The 13,994-nt window shown below is 31.9% G+C and overlaps 1 protein-coding gene across 3 annotated transcripts in view; it reads left to right on the top strand.

Moving 5' to 3' along the window:
- TOP2B (DNA topoisomerase II beta) overlaps window positions 1-13,994 on the top strand; it is a 53,847-nt gene that overhangs the window by 20,086 nt on the left and 19,767 nt on the right. For all 3 annotated transcript variants that reach the window (XM_081071629.1, XM_081071628.1, XM_081071627.1), the window contains exons 9-23: window positions 1,815-1,916; window positions 1,999-2,136; window positions 3,773-3,911; window positions 4,221-4,378; window positions 4,918-5,043; window positions 5,965-6,075; window positions 6,195-6,300; window positions 7,625-7,734; window positions 8,068-8,160; window positions 8,256-8,370; window positions 9,963-10,084; window positions 10,285-10,433; window positions 10,977-11,208; window positions 12,972-13,106; window positions 13,752-13,952. In XM_081071629.1, the coding sequence (XP_080927755.1) occupies window positions 1,815-1,916; window positions 1,999-2,136; window positions 3,773-3,911; window positions 4,221-4,378; window positions 4,918-5,043; window positions 5,965-6,075; window positions 6,195-6,300; window positions 7,625-7,734; window positions 8,068-8,160; window positions 8,256-8,370; window positions 9,963-10,084; window positions 10,285-10,433; window positions 10,977-11,208; window positions 12,972-13,106; window positions 13,752-13,952 (2,037 nt within the window). The remainder of the gene's footprint in view (window positions 1-1,814; window positions 1,917-1,998; window positions 2,137-3,772; window positions 3,912-4,220; window positions 4,379-4,917; window positions 5,044-5,964; window positions 6,076-6,194; window positions 6,301-7,624; window positions 7,735-8,067; window positions 8,161-8,255; window positions 8,371-9,962; window positions 10,085-10,284; window positions 10,434-10,976; window positions 11,209-12,971; window positions 13,107-13,751; window positions 13,953-13,994) is intronic.

The raw sequence follows: 13,994 nt of genomic DNA, 5'->3' as shown, positions 1-13,994 counted from the left end.
TGTTTATAGTTGAATAATTTATATTTTATGAAATTTGGAGTGATAAATTCCTTATTCTGCATTCTGAATTTAGAATGTAGAAGAAAGACAAATAGGAGATGAATCTGGGAGTCAGATTGTAGAATGTGTTATCTGCCATTTTAAGGATTTTGAAGCCTCTTCTATAGGTTTTTGGATTTTAAAATCAGATGAAATTTTTCTCACTGAGAAGCTTTTATCCATTGACCATAATAAAGTATTAGGTAACATAAGCGTGTATCCCTAAAACAAAATAAAACTGTGATTTATCACTTTGTCACTCTTGTTCAAGTTTTAAGTTTTTTAATGTTCAGTATTTTATAATCTAGCATCATTTTCTCTTGTCAACAGAAATCTTGGCATCCATTATAATTTTATTATATGTAATAGGAACCTAATGTACAGTGGCATAAACATGTAATAGTTTTATTTTTCCTCTTATAACGAGGGACTGGGGGTAGGCAGTCTTAGTACTCTAACTCTAGTGTCATCAGGATCCCATGCTCTTCCTCGCTTTCTTTTCTGCCATCTTTAGCATCTGGCTTTCATTGTCATGCCTTTTAGGATGTCTGCTGTATGTCTGAACCTCATTTCTAAATTTTAGGGAGAGAGACTGGGGTTGGACAATTGCATACGCCAACTAAATCACTCCCTTTTTATTAAGGATACAATAGTTTGCCCAGAAGCACCATCCAGTACACCTCCGCTAACATCTCTGAGTAGAACTCAGTCAAGTGGCTACCTCTAGTTTCAAGGGAGTCCAGATTGGTGAATCTTTTTAATCGGGCATGTTGCCAGTTAGAAGTAAACAAATTTGGGTTTGTCAATAAGTAAAAGAGGAGAATGGATGTTGGATGGACAACTAACAATGGTTGCCACAGTCCCTAAGTTTAAATCTTGTGCGTATCATTACCACCACCATGACAGTACTCATTCTTACTTCACTGTCTCTTTTTTATTCAATTGTGTGTTTTTTTCAATTTTAAATAAATATATTTATTTAAGGTTTTAGAACACATAATACATTACCACATTGTTTACAAAATATAGATAAAATGTATACTATGAATTATCTTTCCCACTCCTGTCTCCTGACCAAATGGTTCTCACCTCTTAGTATTAAGTAATGTTTGGTATTCATTCTTACTTATAGGCATGTTTATTAGCATATACAAGCAAATATGTATTTTTATTGTTGCTTTTTTTTTCTTAATATCACAAACCACACAATGTGATATATAGATGATGTATTACAGAATTGAACACTTGAAACCTATGTAATTTTACTAACCATTAACACCCCAATACATTTTAATTTAAAAAAATAAAGAAAGGAAAGCAATAGTCACCTAAGGAAAGAGGTTGTTGTGACATTTTACAGCTGCAGTGTGTCCTAAGGGGAAATAATGTTTCCTGTTAACTTTGCAGCTGGCTTTATCTATGTATTTTATTCTAATCTGATGAATAGTAGGGCAGATTTTTTTAGTTTAAGCTATTTTTACTTTCTCATTACCTTGATGAACTCCATTGGACATATAACATAAGCAATTGTTTTTACTTTGTATGAAGTTGGCTAATTGGCTGTATGGCCAAAAAGGCATTTATTGTTTAAATCCCAACTGTACTATTCTGACACTCATATTATTCTTCTGGGAAATGGGGTTAATAATACTGACTTCACAAAGTCAGTATTGTGAAGACTTAAATACTCATTCTAGAAAAAAATAAATACGTAAGTATTTTGCTACCCTAAGTATAGAAAATTTTGTATTCTCTCTTTTTTTCTTCCTCTTTAGGGTGGACGGCACGTGGATTATGTAGTAGATCAAGTTGTCAGTAAACTGATTGAAGTAGTCAAGAAAAAGAACAAAGCTGGTGTATCAGTGAAACCATTTCAAGTAAGTGAAGCTTTATATATTCTGTTGAATTGTTAAATAATATCTGTTCTGATGTTGACTTTTTTTGGTATGTTTTCAACAGGTAAAAAACCATATGTGGGTTTTTATTAATTGCCTTATCGAAAATCCAACTTTTGATTCTCAGACTAAAGAAAACATGACTCTGCAGCCCAAAAGTTTTGGGTCTAAATGCCAACTGTCAGAAAAATTTTTCAAAGCAGTGAGTAAAATTTGTATTATTTTTTAAGTGTTGTTATTGAGAGTTGTTTTAGTTTTCCTTATTTGTGATTAGTTTCTCTTATATTAACTGTAGTATAGGCATACTTATACTACAAACTAACATACTTAATTCTGCAAACTTCAAAGGGTGGACTTTGTTTCATCAAACAATTGATTATTTTGCCAAGAATTAAAGCAGGGAATCATGCAGCTAATTGTGTTTTTAGCTTTGCATTGACCAGTATAGTATAAAGCCAGATGTCCCTCTAACAAATGTTCAGGTCTTTATAGGACTACTGATTTCATCTTTTCTACTCATTTCAACTTGATCTACTGATTTTTACCTGTATAGTTTGTTTTTTTTAAATTATGGTAATGTGTGTAATAAAATTTACCATATTCTACATATTTTAGAATTTTACTTTGCACATATTTAGGCCACCTTAACATTTCTGAAACAAGTTGAGAGTGTAAGTAATCTTAGATTTATAACTGAGCCTTGCTACTGCTAATAGCTTCTTATAATCTGTTGTATATAAGCAACATTTGCCTCAGTTCCCTTGTTTAGCAGTAGCATCAATAAACATGTTAGATAAGCATATACAGAATGCCTTCAAATGTGTTTGCACTGAGAATGTAAAGATGAATAAATTACAGCCCTCCACTTTGGAAGTTTATAGTTTGGTGGAGGAGTGTAATTACGACAGTGACAACATATTTACCAAAATCTATTATTGGAATTTCAAAGGTAGGTTCTCACAAACAAAAACAACTTATTTTTGAGATTCTAGCTTAAAGTTTATATAGTTTTGGATCTGATCATAATTCTAAATACAAATGATCCTATGTTAATGCTTTCCCAAATGTCTGCCCTCATAAAAGTTCTCATTATGAAGTGATTTGATTTTAGATTTTATAGTTTTTCGTGTTTTTTTTTCAGATTAAGTTTAGGTTTGGCAATATACTTTACCTCTTTTTATATCTCAAACATCCAGAAAACTATTTCGTACAGCTAAAATCAGACTACCCAGGATGATGAAAAATAACTCCAATTTGGAGGTGCTTAATTTTTTTTCCTTTTTGGGTTAACATCTTGTCACGTTAACTGCAGAGTGGCACACAATATATAATGTTGAAATACTCATCAACATTTTAAAGGATAAGTACTGTTCTTAAGTTCTTGAGTCTATCCTCATGTTCTCTTCGTGTTAATCTTTTTTTCGTAGCGAAGTCAAAATTCACATTTTTGTATTGAGAAATATCAGAAATGTCAGTGTCTAGAATTTACTAGCTAGTAAATTCATGGGTGGATCAGCTTTTGCTGTGTTAATTTTAGTAAAATTAACTTGTAATAAAAGCTATGTATATTTCTCTGGAATTTATTATAATAGAATTTTTTCATTTGTAGTAAAGTTGCCCTTTTTTCATGTGTTTATATTTTAGTAAAATAGCTTCTTGAGTTAGGTTTACTGTAGCTAGAATAAAATTCAACATGTATCATTATTATTATCATTTCCATTTTTGTTTTGCCTTATAACTGCACAGATTCCAAGTATTACATTAATTTTAAGCTAACTGTATGAACTTCTGGCTTGTTTGGCTTGTTTGTTTGTATATCATTATTCTTTGATTTTTAGGCCTCTAACTGTGGCATTGTAGAAAGTATACTGAATTGGGTGAAATTTAAGGCGCAGACTCAGTTGAACAAGAAGTGTTCATCAGTAAAGTACAGTAAAATCAAAGGTATTCCCAAACTGGATGATGCCAATGATGCTGGTAAGATTTAGATTTTTTTTAAGATTTAAGTTTTATCCAGTTATAGAAAATTTTTATTTTCCACATGTAGTTAGACTACAGGATTTTATGTTCAGAGTGTAATTCTACTTCGTAAAATTGCCACATGTTACTAATTTTCAGGGGATAGGAATTAAAACATACTTAGTATTTAAACTACCCTGAGCATAATGTAAGATGACTCTTACAGTCTTTTGCTATCACCATTGTGATTATTAATTTTTCTGGCTTCATTTTTCTCATTGGTAAAATTAAGGTTGTGGAGTATATGTCTTTTTAAATTTCTCTCAGGTGGCAAACATTCCCTGGAGTGTACACTGATACTTACAGAGGGAGACTCTGCCAAATCGCTGGCTGTGTCTGGATTAGGTGTGATTGGTCGAGACAGATATGGAGTCTTTCCACTCAGGGGAAAAATTCTTAACGTACGGGAAGCTTCTCATAAACAGGTATATGTTTGTTATATACATGTATACATGCGCACATATATATATATATGACGTTTTCATAATTTACTAAAACAGTTGAATTTTTTTTTTATAGTTTTATTTTATTTTATTTTTACATCCCTCACACCGTGAACCCCCCTCCCCCCATCCACCACCACCCCAACCTCACACCGAGCCATCACATTATACACATAAAATTATAGTTGGCATTCATTAATGTCCAGTCTCTGGTGTACAATGCCATGGCCAGGCATCCACAGCATCCCTGAGGTGGTCTCCCAAACAGGACACATGTCCATCGGACACCCAACAAAATCCCCAAACACTATTGAATAAGTTCCCCAAAGTAATTCTCAAAAAACCCTGAGGCCATCCTGTGGTCACCAGCCGCCCCCCAATCCCTTCACCCTTCCCCCCATCCCCAACCCCCTCCCCCCCGCCCAACTAACAACAGTTGAATTTTTAAATGTAAATTGTGACTCACTTTTTGTATATTTCAACACTTTAAAATGCTTTCAATTTTTTTCCTTCATCTATAGATCATGGAAAATGCAGAAATAAACAATATTATTAAAATAGTTGGTCTACAATACAAAAAAAGTTATGATGATGCAGAATCTCTGAAAACTTTACGCTATGGAAAGATTATGATTATGACTGATCAGGTTGGTGTAATAGTCGCCACATACTTAAAACTCAAATGTTTTTCAGATTATCCTTTTAATATTTTGTTTCATGAGTTTTGCTTCAAAATTGTACAAGTGAAAGTGATCATATATCAACTGGGAAGGAAACATTGTTTAACGGCACTGTTTGTGTGAAGCGCTTTTACATTATCTAATTTATTGGATAGTCATCTTTTTGGTTAGTTATTTAAAAAATGTTTTAAAATGTAATAAATATGAGAAGAGTGGAACACACTATAGTACCATGGGTTGTATAAGTAAGAAGGAAAGGATGAAAATTACAAGTGAGAAAGATTGACCACTAGGATAATGGTTAATATTTGTATATGATGGCATAATTTGGGATGCACAAAAACTAGGACGACTTGAATAGTTAAAGGGAATTAATTAGTAAAGAACTAGAAAATTGAAAATGCATCCAACTGCTTTTCTCTTCTGTACTCTAATTAAAAGCATTTGTAGAGAAAATCTTCAACTGAATAAGCTGCTATATAGTTTTAAGCAGAAATTTAGCTGATTTTATGTCAGGGGAAGACTTGTAAATACCTGTTCTCCGTGGATTTTGCCTTTCATTGCCTCCTGAAGTGGCATTATAAACATGTTTGATGTATTTCCATCCTTAAATCGTTCTTTTAGTGAAATCTGGGTAAACTATAAAACAGATATAACAATGTATTTTGTAATGATAGGAAGATTCAATCTATCATTACCTATGTTCTCTGTTTGAATTTTAAGAAAATTTCTTACTGTGATTTTTCTAAAGAATATTATCTACTGTTTTTTAAAATGTAGTTCTGAAATTTGAATGGAATTTTGCCTCTTTGCTGCATTCATACATTTTAAAATTTGGTTATATATTTCATAAAATTATTATAGCACTCTTTACTAACATTTATTTAGGATCAAGATGGTTCTCACATAAAAGGCTTACTTATTAATTTCATCCATCACAATTGGCCATCACTTTTGAAGCATGGTTTTCTTGAAGAGTTCATTACTCCAATTGTAAAGGTACCATTTACATTAATATATTTTTATACTTATTATAAAGTTGTATAAAAGTTGCCTGTTGTACAACTGTTGTCTTAAAGGATAGCAGAAAAACTAATTATTTTTTTAATTAATTTAAGGCAAGCAAAAATAAGCAGGAACTTTCATTCTACAGTATTCCTGAATTTGATGAGTGGAAAAAACATATAGAAAACCAGAAAGCCTGGAAAATAAAATACTACAAAGGTTTGTTTTTTAAAATATTTAAATTTTGTGATATTAACACTGACATAAATATATTTTTTATGACAGCGTTATAAAATATTGTAAATGTCTATCTCTTTTAGATTTCAAAAATAGCTATTGCTGATTTTTAAAGAATTACGTATGGAAAATTTTATACAGAGTAGTATAGAGAGTAGTATAGTAGGCTTTCCATGCACTTCAGAAATCACTCTTTCGTGGCCAATCTTGCTTCATCTAAACTCTTCTCATTGCCACGCCATTAGTTTGAAATAACTTCCAGACATTTTATTATTTCTATAATACTTTAATATGTATCTGTAAAATGATTTTTTAAATGTCCATAACTATGTGATATCTTTCTTTAATAACCTCAAATATTCATGCAGTGTTAAAATTCTCCTGATTTTATTAAAAATATTTTTGGTGTTTTTATTGTTGTTGTTGAATCAGGATCCAAACAAGGTCCACACACATTGCATTTATATATGTGTCTGAAATCTTAACGTTTCTCCTTTTATACTTTTTAATTACAATTTATTTGTTCAAAAAGTTGGATTGTTTTGTATAATTTCTCACATTCTGGACTTTGCTGATTATCCCTGTAGTTTCATTAAATATGTAGCATGTTCCTCTGCCCCTTATTTTCTGTTAACTGATAGTTATATTGGAGGCTTGATCAGATTTGGATTAGATGTATGTGACAAAAGCATTTACTAGGCAGTGTTGTATACTTATGTCAGGAGACATGTAATATATTTTGTCTTTCTTTTTCTACTAAAATTGATTAGTTGGTACAGGTGTTGCCAACTTGATCCATCAGTTTTTCATCTAATGGTTTTAAACAGCCATTGATATTCATGATTCACTTAAAATATTTTTTCAGATTTATTGAGGTATAATTAGCAAGTAAAATCGTATATATTTAAGATGTACAGCATAAGCTGATACACATATACATTGTACAGTGATTACCATAATCAAGTTAGTTAAGACATCCATCATCTCACATAGTTACTTTTTTTTTATTTGGTGAGAACATTTAACATCTACTCTTAGCAATTTTCAAGTATACAATATAATACTTTTAACAGTAGGCACCATGGTGTTCATTAGATCCCCAGAACTTAATCATCTTTTAACTGAAAGTTTGTGCCCTTTGACAAACATCTCCCCATTTCCACCTTCCCCCAGCCCCTGGCAACCATTATTCTAGTCCTTCTTTCTATGAGTGCAACTTTTTTAGATTCCACATATAAGTGAGATCATACAGTATTTGTCTTTCCCTGGCTGGCTTATTTTCACTTTTATTTTTAAAATTGTGCAGGGTTGGGTACCAGTACATCTAAAGAAGCAAGGGAATATTTTGCTGATATGGAAAGGCACCGCATCTTGTTTAGATACGCTGGTCCTGAAGATGATGCTGCCATTACCTTGGTAATAAACCAATTTAAAAAAAATTGTCCAGTGTCTATCCCCCTACCTCCTGTAACTTTCTTCCTAGTCTTGGTTTTCTATAAGTCTCTTTTGAATTCTAATGCCCAAACTAGTTGATTTTAATGTTTCTGCCCAACCTCCAATACTTTGATTATGCCTTGCTTTCATAATTCTTTAATTGAAAGACCTCTGTTCAAGTGTATTTTTGATAAAAGAATATTGGGGAAAAAAACCCTTAATTTCCAGAAACTAATAGTTATTTGCCTTCATAAATTTTATAATGAAACTTATTTGCTTTTTTAATGTGTGAAATCATTGACTGAAATCTTTCAGGCATTCAGTAAAAAGAAGATTGATGACAGAAAAGAATGGTTAACAAATTTTATGGAAGATCGGAGACAGCGTAGGTTACATGGCTTACCAGAGGTTAGTCAAACAGAGTGGTGATCTGGGGGAAGAAAGAAAGAGACTACAATTGATGTAGTAATAACGACAATATTGTTTTATAACTTTTCTCTTAGCAATTTTTGTATGGTACAGCAACAAAGCATTTGACGTACAATGATTTCATCAACAAGGAATTGATTCTCTTCTCAAACTCAGACAATGAAAGATCTATACCATCTCTTGTTGATGGTAAGTAACTTTCATTTAAAAATGTTTTTCATTCGTATTTTAATTTCATGTACTTTAAGGTATCCTTATAATAAATTTTAAAATTCTGAAATTGCTTTAGAGAGATTTAAGTAGGACTGAAATCTTTTTTATTACTTCATTTGAATCTTTTAAAGCTCTTTTTGAATTTTTCAGGAAAATTAAAGGCAGATTTTATTTGCCCAAAGTTCATTGAAGACTTCCTAAAATAAATAAAATGGGATTTTAATAAGGTCTAAAATATTTATCAGAGACTAAATTTTAAAAACATCTTTATACCTCAATACTTTAACTTATTTAACTTGACAAAAAAAAATTTAGAAACTGCTACCTGGTAACTGGAGTAGATTTTGTTCTTCTATCTAGAACTTTAAAATTTTCATTTTGTCACTTTTAGCAAGTTAGTTGATTGTGTTCCTCGGTTTTTCAGCTACTAAGTAGATGGTTCTACCTGGCCATCAAGTTCTAGCTTTAAGGTACATCCCTTCTATGAAATCTTCTTTAACAGTTTCAGTCTAAATTGGTCTCAGTTGCCTTAACGTCTATGCCAATAATGTGTGCCTATTATTTCACTTGTGTTAATTTTGCCTCCTCAATTAGGTTATAAAATTCTCAAGGAAAAGGGCCATATTTATCATCTTGTTTCGACAATGCTCTGGGCTCACGATGGTGATGACGATAGCTAGCATATACTGAAAAGTTTCTTACTATGCTCATTGGTCTAGAGCAGGGGTGTCTAAACTGCAGCCCGCGGGCCAACTGCGGCCCACAATCCATTTTTTATTGGCCTGCAGAAAATTCCAAAAATATATTTAGTTTACTTAAATAAACCAGGTGAGGCAATACGTACTTCACCTCAAGTGAGTGGCCAGGCTGTTTGTGTATTTTACCTCATATGGCCCTTGGTAAAAACCGTTGAAAAAAGTTTGGACACCGCTGGTCTAGAGCAAGAAGAATGATAAGAAAGTAGAGTGCTTTGCTTACATTATCTCATGTAATCCTTATGATCACCTTATTAGGAAGGTAATTATTTCTGTTACACTGATAAGGACAGAGACTTACTGGTTGAGTAATTTGTGCAGTCATGTTAAATGGCCAAGTTGAGAAGAGTATCCATATTGGTGAGATTCTAAAGCCTGCATTCTTAACTACCACAATACCTTATTTATAAATAACCTTATTTATAAAGGTTATCCTTATTTTAATTATAGTTACAGACGCATTGGTAGTTTGTTGCTACTTTGGTTACAACTTAAATTTTGGGCATAGGAGTATTTGGAATCTCCTATGAGAGAAGTTTGGTGCCGCTGAGCAGTTCTGTAAAACCAGAAGGTGGTCTTTCAATTGGTACTTCACTTTTGGAATAGAGTGAAATGGTATAAAAAGGTGTTGGAATGTACTCACTTTGTTACAGAATCTTAAGTAATTATTTTTAGTCAGTTATTTTTCAAAACGAACTATATCTTTTTCTTTCTTGAATATATGGAACATTTTTGAATATATGGAGCACTAAAAGAAAGATTACAATTATATTTTGAGTAATATTTCTAAAAGATTGTTCTTTTTAAAACTAGGCTTTAAACCAGGCCAACGAAAAGTTTTATTTACCTGTTTCAAGAGGAATGATAAACGTGAAGTAAAAGTTGCCCAGTTGGCTGGATCTGTTGCTGAGATGTCTGCTTATCATCATGGAGAAGTAAGCATTAAGTTTGGGATCAATTAAGAGCTATACTTATTGGCTTGAAGAATGATAATTAAGCATAATAAAGTATTTTTCTTTGCATAAAGACTTTGAAATGTAAAAGAAGTGAGAGTTTGGATTTTAATAAAAATTAGGGAATATGTATAGAAAATTTAGAATATTAATGTTATATTCTATCTGTTTCTGTTTTATAGCAAGCATTGATGATGACTATTGTGAATTTGGCTCAGAACTTTGTGGGAAGTAACAACATTAACTTGCTTCAGCCTATCGGTCAGTTTGGAACTCGGCTTCATGGTGGCAAAGATGCTGCAAGCCCTCGTTATATTTTCACAATGTTAAGGTAACAATTTGCTGATATAATGGTATAAAGTTTTATTTGATGTTTACTGGAACTAACTAAATGTTTAATAGAGTTATAACTGTGGAGAGATATGTTTGAGGATTCTCTTGAGGGTGAATATTTCTAATTATTTGATAGCAAATTAAATGAAATTTGTTGATCTCAATTTTTATAAATTAAAGGTGAAATCAGTCCTAATGAAGATAAGGGTTTTTCCTGACTCAGCTTTACTTTTTAGACTGAAGATGGGTTTTGTGATTTAGTCAGAATAAAAGGAAATCCTTAAGAAGTTATTTATCAATACTAAGAATTTATGTAGGCAAGTACAGCAGTAAAATAAGGTTATTTTATTCTGGTTTTGTCCCTGAGAGAAATGTATATGGAAATAAGGCTAGGTAAAATTTACTGTGAAATACATGTAATCAAATTTTTTAAAATGCATTCTTTTTAAAAGATTTTTTGAAATGTATAGTCTTCATTATAAAATTTTATTTCCTAAAAAACCATGACATTTTTCCATATTTTTCATTTTCCTTTCATTAGCTCTTTAGCAAGACGGCTGTTTCCTACTATGGATGACAACCTGCTTAAATTCCTATATGATGATAATCAACGTGTAGAGCCTGAGTGGTATATTCCTATAATTCCCATGGTTTTAATAAATGGTGCTGAGGGCATTGGTACTGGATGGGCCTGTAAACTACCCAACTATGATGCTAGGGAAATTGTGAACAATGTCAGACGAATGCTAGATGGCTTGGATCCGCATCCCATGGTAATTATTTAGGACTTATTGCTTATATTGTTTATTTAACAAATGATAATGTATAAACTGCAAAGTTCAGTCATTTTAGAGAAGTAATGGAACCATTTCCATTTTAGAACATATTATAAATGATAAACATCATATTAGTGTGTAACTTGATGTGTGCTTATAATAAAAGATACAACCTTTGAATAAAGCCTAGAGAGGAGGTTTATGGGGAGACACTATTTATTGAAATTTTAAAATACCCCATATTTCAGGCTTTCAAATATCTAAATTACATAGAAAACAATGCTTTTATGTAACGTTTTTGTACTGAAACTACTGTCATATTAGAGTTGTAAGGATGCTCAAAAACACACTGTATATATTTTAATGTATCCCATATTTTTATTTTTGCTCTTATAGCATTCACTGTGTTCAATTTTTCTTTCAAATACCCTCCAAGAAAAATTTCTCAAAAAAGTGTCCCCCTCTCTTCCACATGATTTAAAATCATCTGGAAATGTCCCTTTATCATGATACACTTAAACAAAAGTATATTTGTATCACAAATGTAATAATGCTCATTGTAGAAAATATAATCAAAGAGGAAAGTATACTTAATAAACCACCATGTAGAAACAAACTTAATATATTAATGTTTTTCTAAGTTTTATTTCATTTTTTATATTTTAAAATAAAACGAAAAATTAGATTATGAGTATGATTTAAAAATTGTGTTTCCTTGTAAATACTCTAAAATACTTTAAAATGTTTCTAACACAAGCATCAAATTATTTTTTATGATTATAGCATTTTAATTCTTTCAGATACATTTTAGAGTATTAAGTCAATCTATTTGATCAGTACATGCTTCTTGTGTACCTGATATCTGTCTCTCTCTATATATATATTTATACATACACACACACACACACACACACACACGTATACATATATATCTTTAAATCTCTAGATCTATTATCTATCATCCATTCATCCATCCAGCTAGCTAGCTATGAGACACTACTAAGTGATGTCTCATAAAAAACTATGGTACCTGTCTTCAAAAAGTTAATCTGTTCTCAAGACAAGACATTGGAGCATGACATTTACAGTGACAAAAGATAATATTAATAGTTTCTCAGTGTGCCAGAAGAAATGCCCTGTGCTTTATGCCTAACTTCTTAATGATATAATAAATACGAATTTTAGAAGAGGGAGAGATCACTTGTAATTAGGCTGAGAAGGATGAATAAGATTTATATAGAAGAATGGGGTATGGGGAGCTGAATATGTATCAGTGCTAGTGAATAGAGTGAGTGAAAATGAGAATATTCAAAATATTCAAGCAGAAAATGTGGAAGAACAGTAGTGGTTTGGAAGGCAAGTCATTGGAGAAAACGTAGCAAGTTAGGTTGGCTAAAGACTGGAAAGCTTTCAAAGTGACGTCCAAGGAGTTTGAATTGAAAGGATTATTAACCTAGGGGAGAAGGAGGTATGGAGGCAATAAGCTGGAAAGAAAAAGTCATATTCTAGGAAGACTAGGAGAGATAATGTTAAGGTTTTGGGATTGGGGCGTGTTCAGAGTACATTAACAAAACCCCCCAAAATCTTGATGAATTCAAAATTGAGTGATTATTTGGAGAGGGACTATTGAGGATGAGGAATTCAGTTTGTCATGTCAGTCTGTTAGTAGCAGTAGACCATAGACTCAGGGGCACTTAAATATCATATTGACGCTCAAGAGAGAAATCAGGGCCTTAAGTTATTTTTATTTTTCTGTGCAGCTTCCAAACTACAAAAACTTCAAAGGAACGATCCAAGAACTTGGTCAAAACCAATATGCAGTTAGTGGTGAAATATTTGTGGTGGATAGAAACACCGTAGAGATTACAGAGCTTCCAGTTAGAACTTGGACACAGGTTAGTATAAGTATGTGAGCTACCTGTGAGGAGGGATTGCATTAAGCAGTTCTTTCTGGTAAGAATACGATTCTGTCATTGTTTGCCTTAAGTCTGTACAATGTTCAAAAATTCCTGTATAACATTTTTGACGCATTCAATTGTATTTGTGCTTTGAATATTCAAATAGTAATTAAAAAGTTTTTTTAGCTTATCTAAATGTTGAATAACTTAAGCTAGCTTTTAAAGAGACTATTATTTTTATTCTGACTATCTTGAAATGAGTAGAGCAGTATGTAAAAAATACTGTTTTGAACCCTTATAAATGTGATCAATAAATTCATGTCAGTATCAGCTGTTACAAATCTAAGGGTATGCATGTCATTTCTTGTCAGTTCTAGTTAATATTATCGTCTTTATACTCTCAGCCTTCCCCTTGCCGTTTGAAGTATGAGTAGATCAGAACCATTACCTTGTATATCTTCTTTCACCATTGAGATCTCCAAATATTATCTTCTATAGTGACTTGGGCAGGAAATGATAATGATGGAGGGTTCCCCTTCTTTTTTCCACTGGAATTGAGAACTTTTAAATAATTGCATGATGTAGCATGAGAATATGAGTGTATGTCGTGAAAAGAATTACTTACTTTTAAATCTTTTATAGGTATACAAAGAACAGGTTTTAGAACCTATGCTAAATGGAACAGATAAAACACCAGCACTAATTTCTGATTATAAAGAATACCATACTGATACAACGGTGAAATTTGTGGTGAAAATGACTGAAGAGAAACTAGCACAAGCAGAAGCTGCTGGATTGCACAAAGTTTTTAAACTTCAAACTACTCTTACTTGTAATTCCATGGTAATTGTTTAGATTTACTATTAATTTAACCTTTCTTCCATG

The sequence above is a fragment of the Rhinolophus hipposideros genome, assembly GCF_964194185.1.
Source record: "Rhinolophus hipposideros genome assembly, chromosome: 14".
In the NCBI taxonomy this organism is placed as follows: Eukaryota; Metazoa; Chordata; class Mammalia; order Chiroptera; family Rhinolophidae; genus Rhinolophus; species Rhinolophus hipposideros.
The sequence above is the reverse complement of the archived record's forward strand: the minus strand, read 5'-3'. Positions and strand labels throughout refer to the sequence as shown.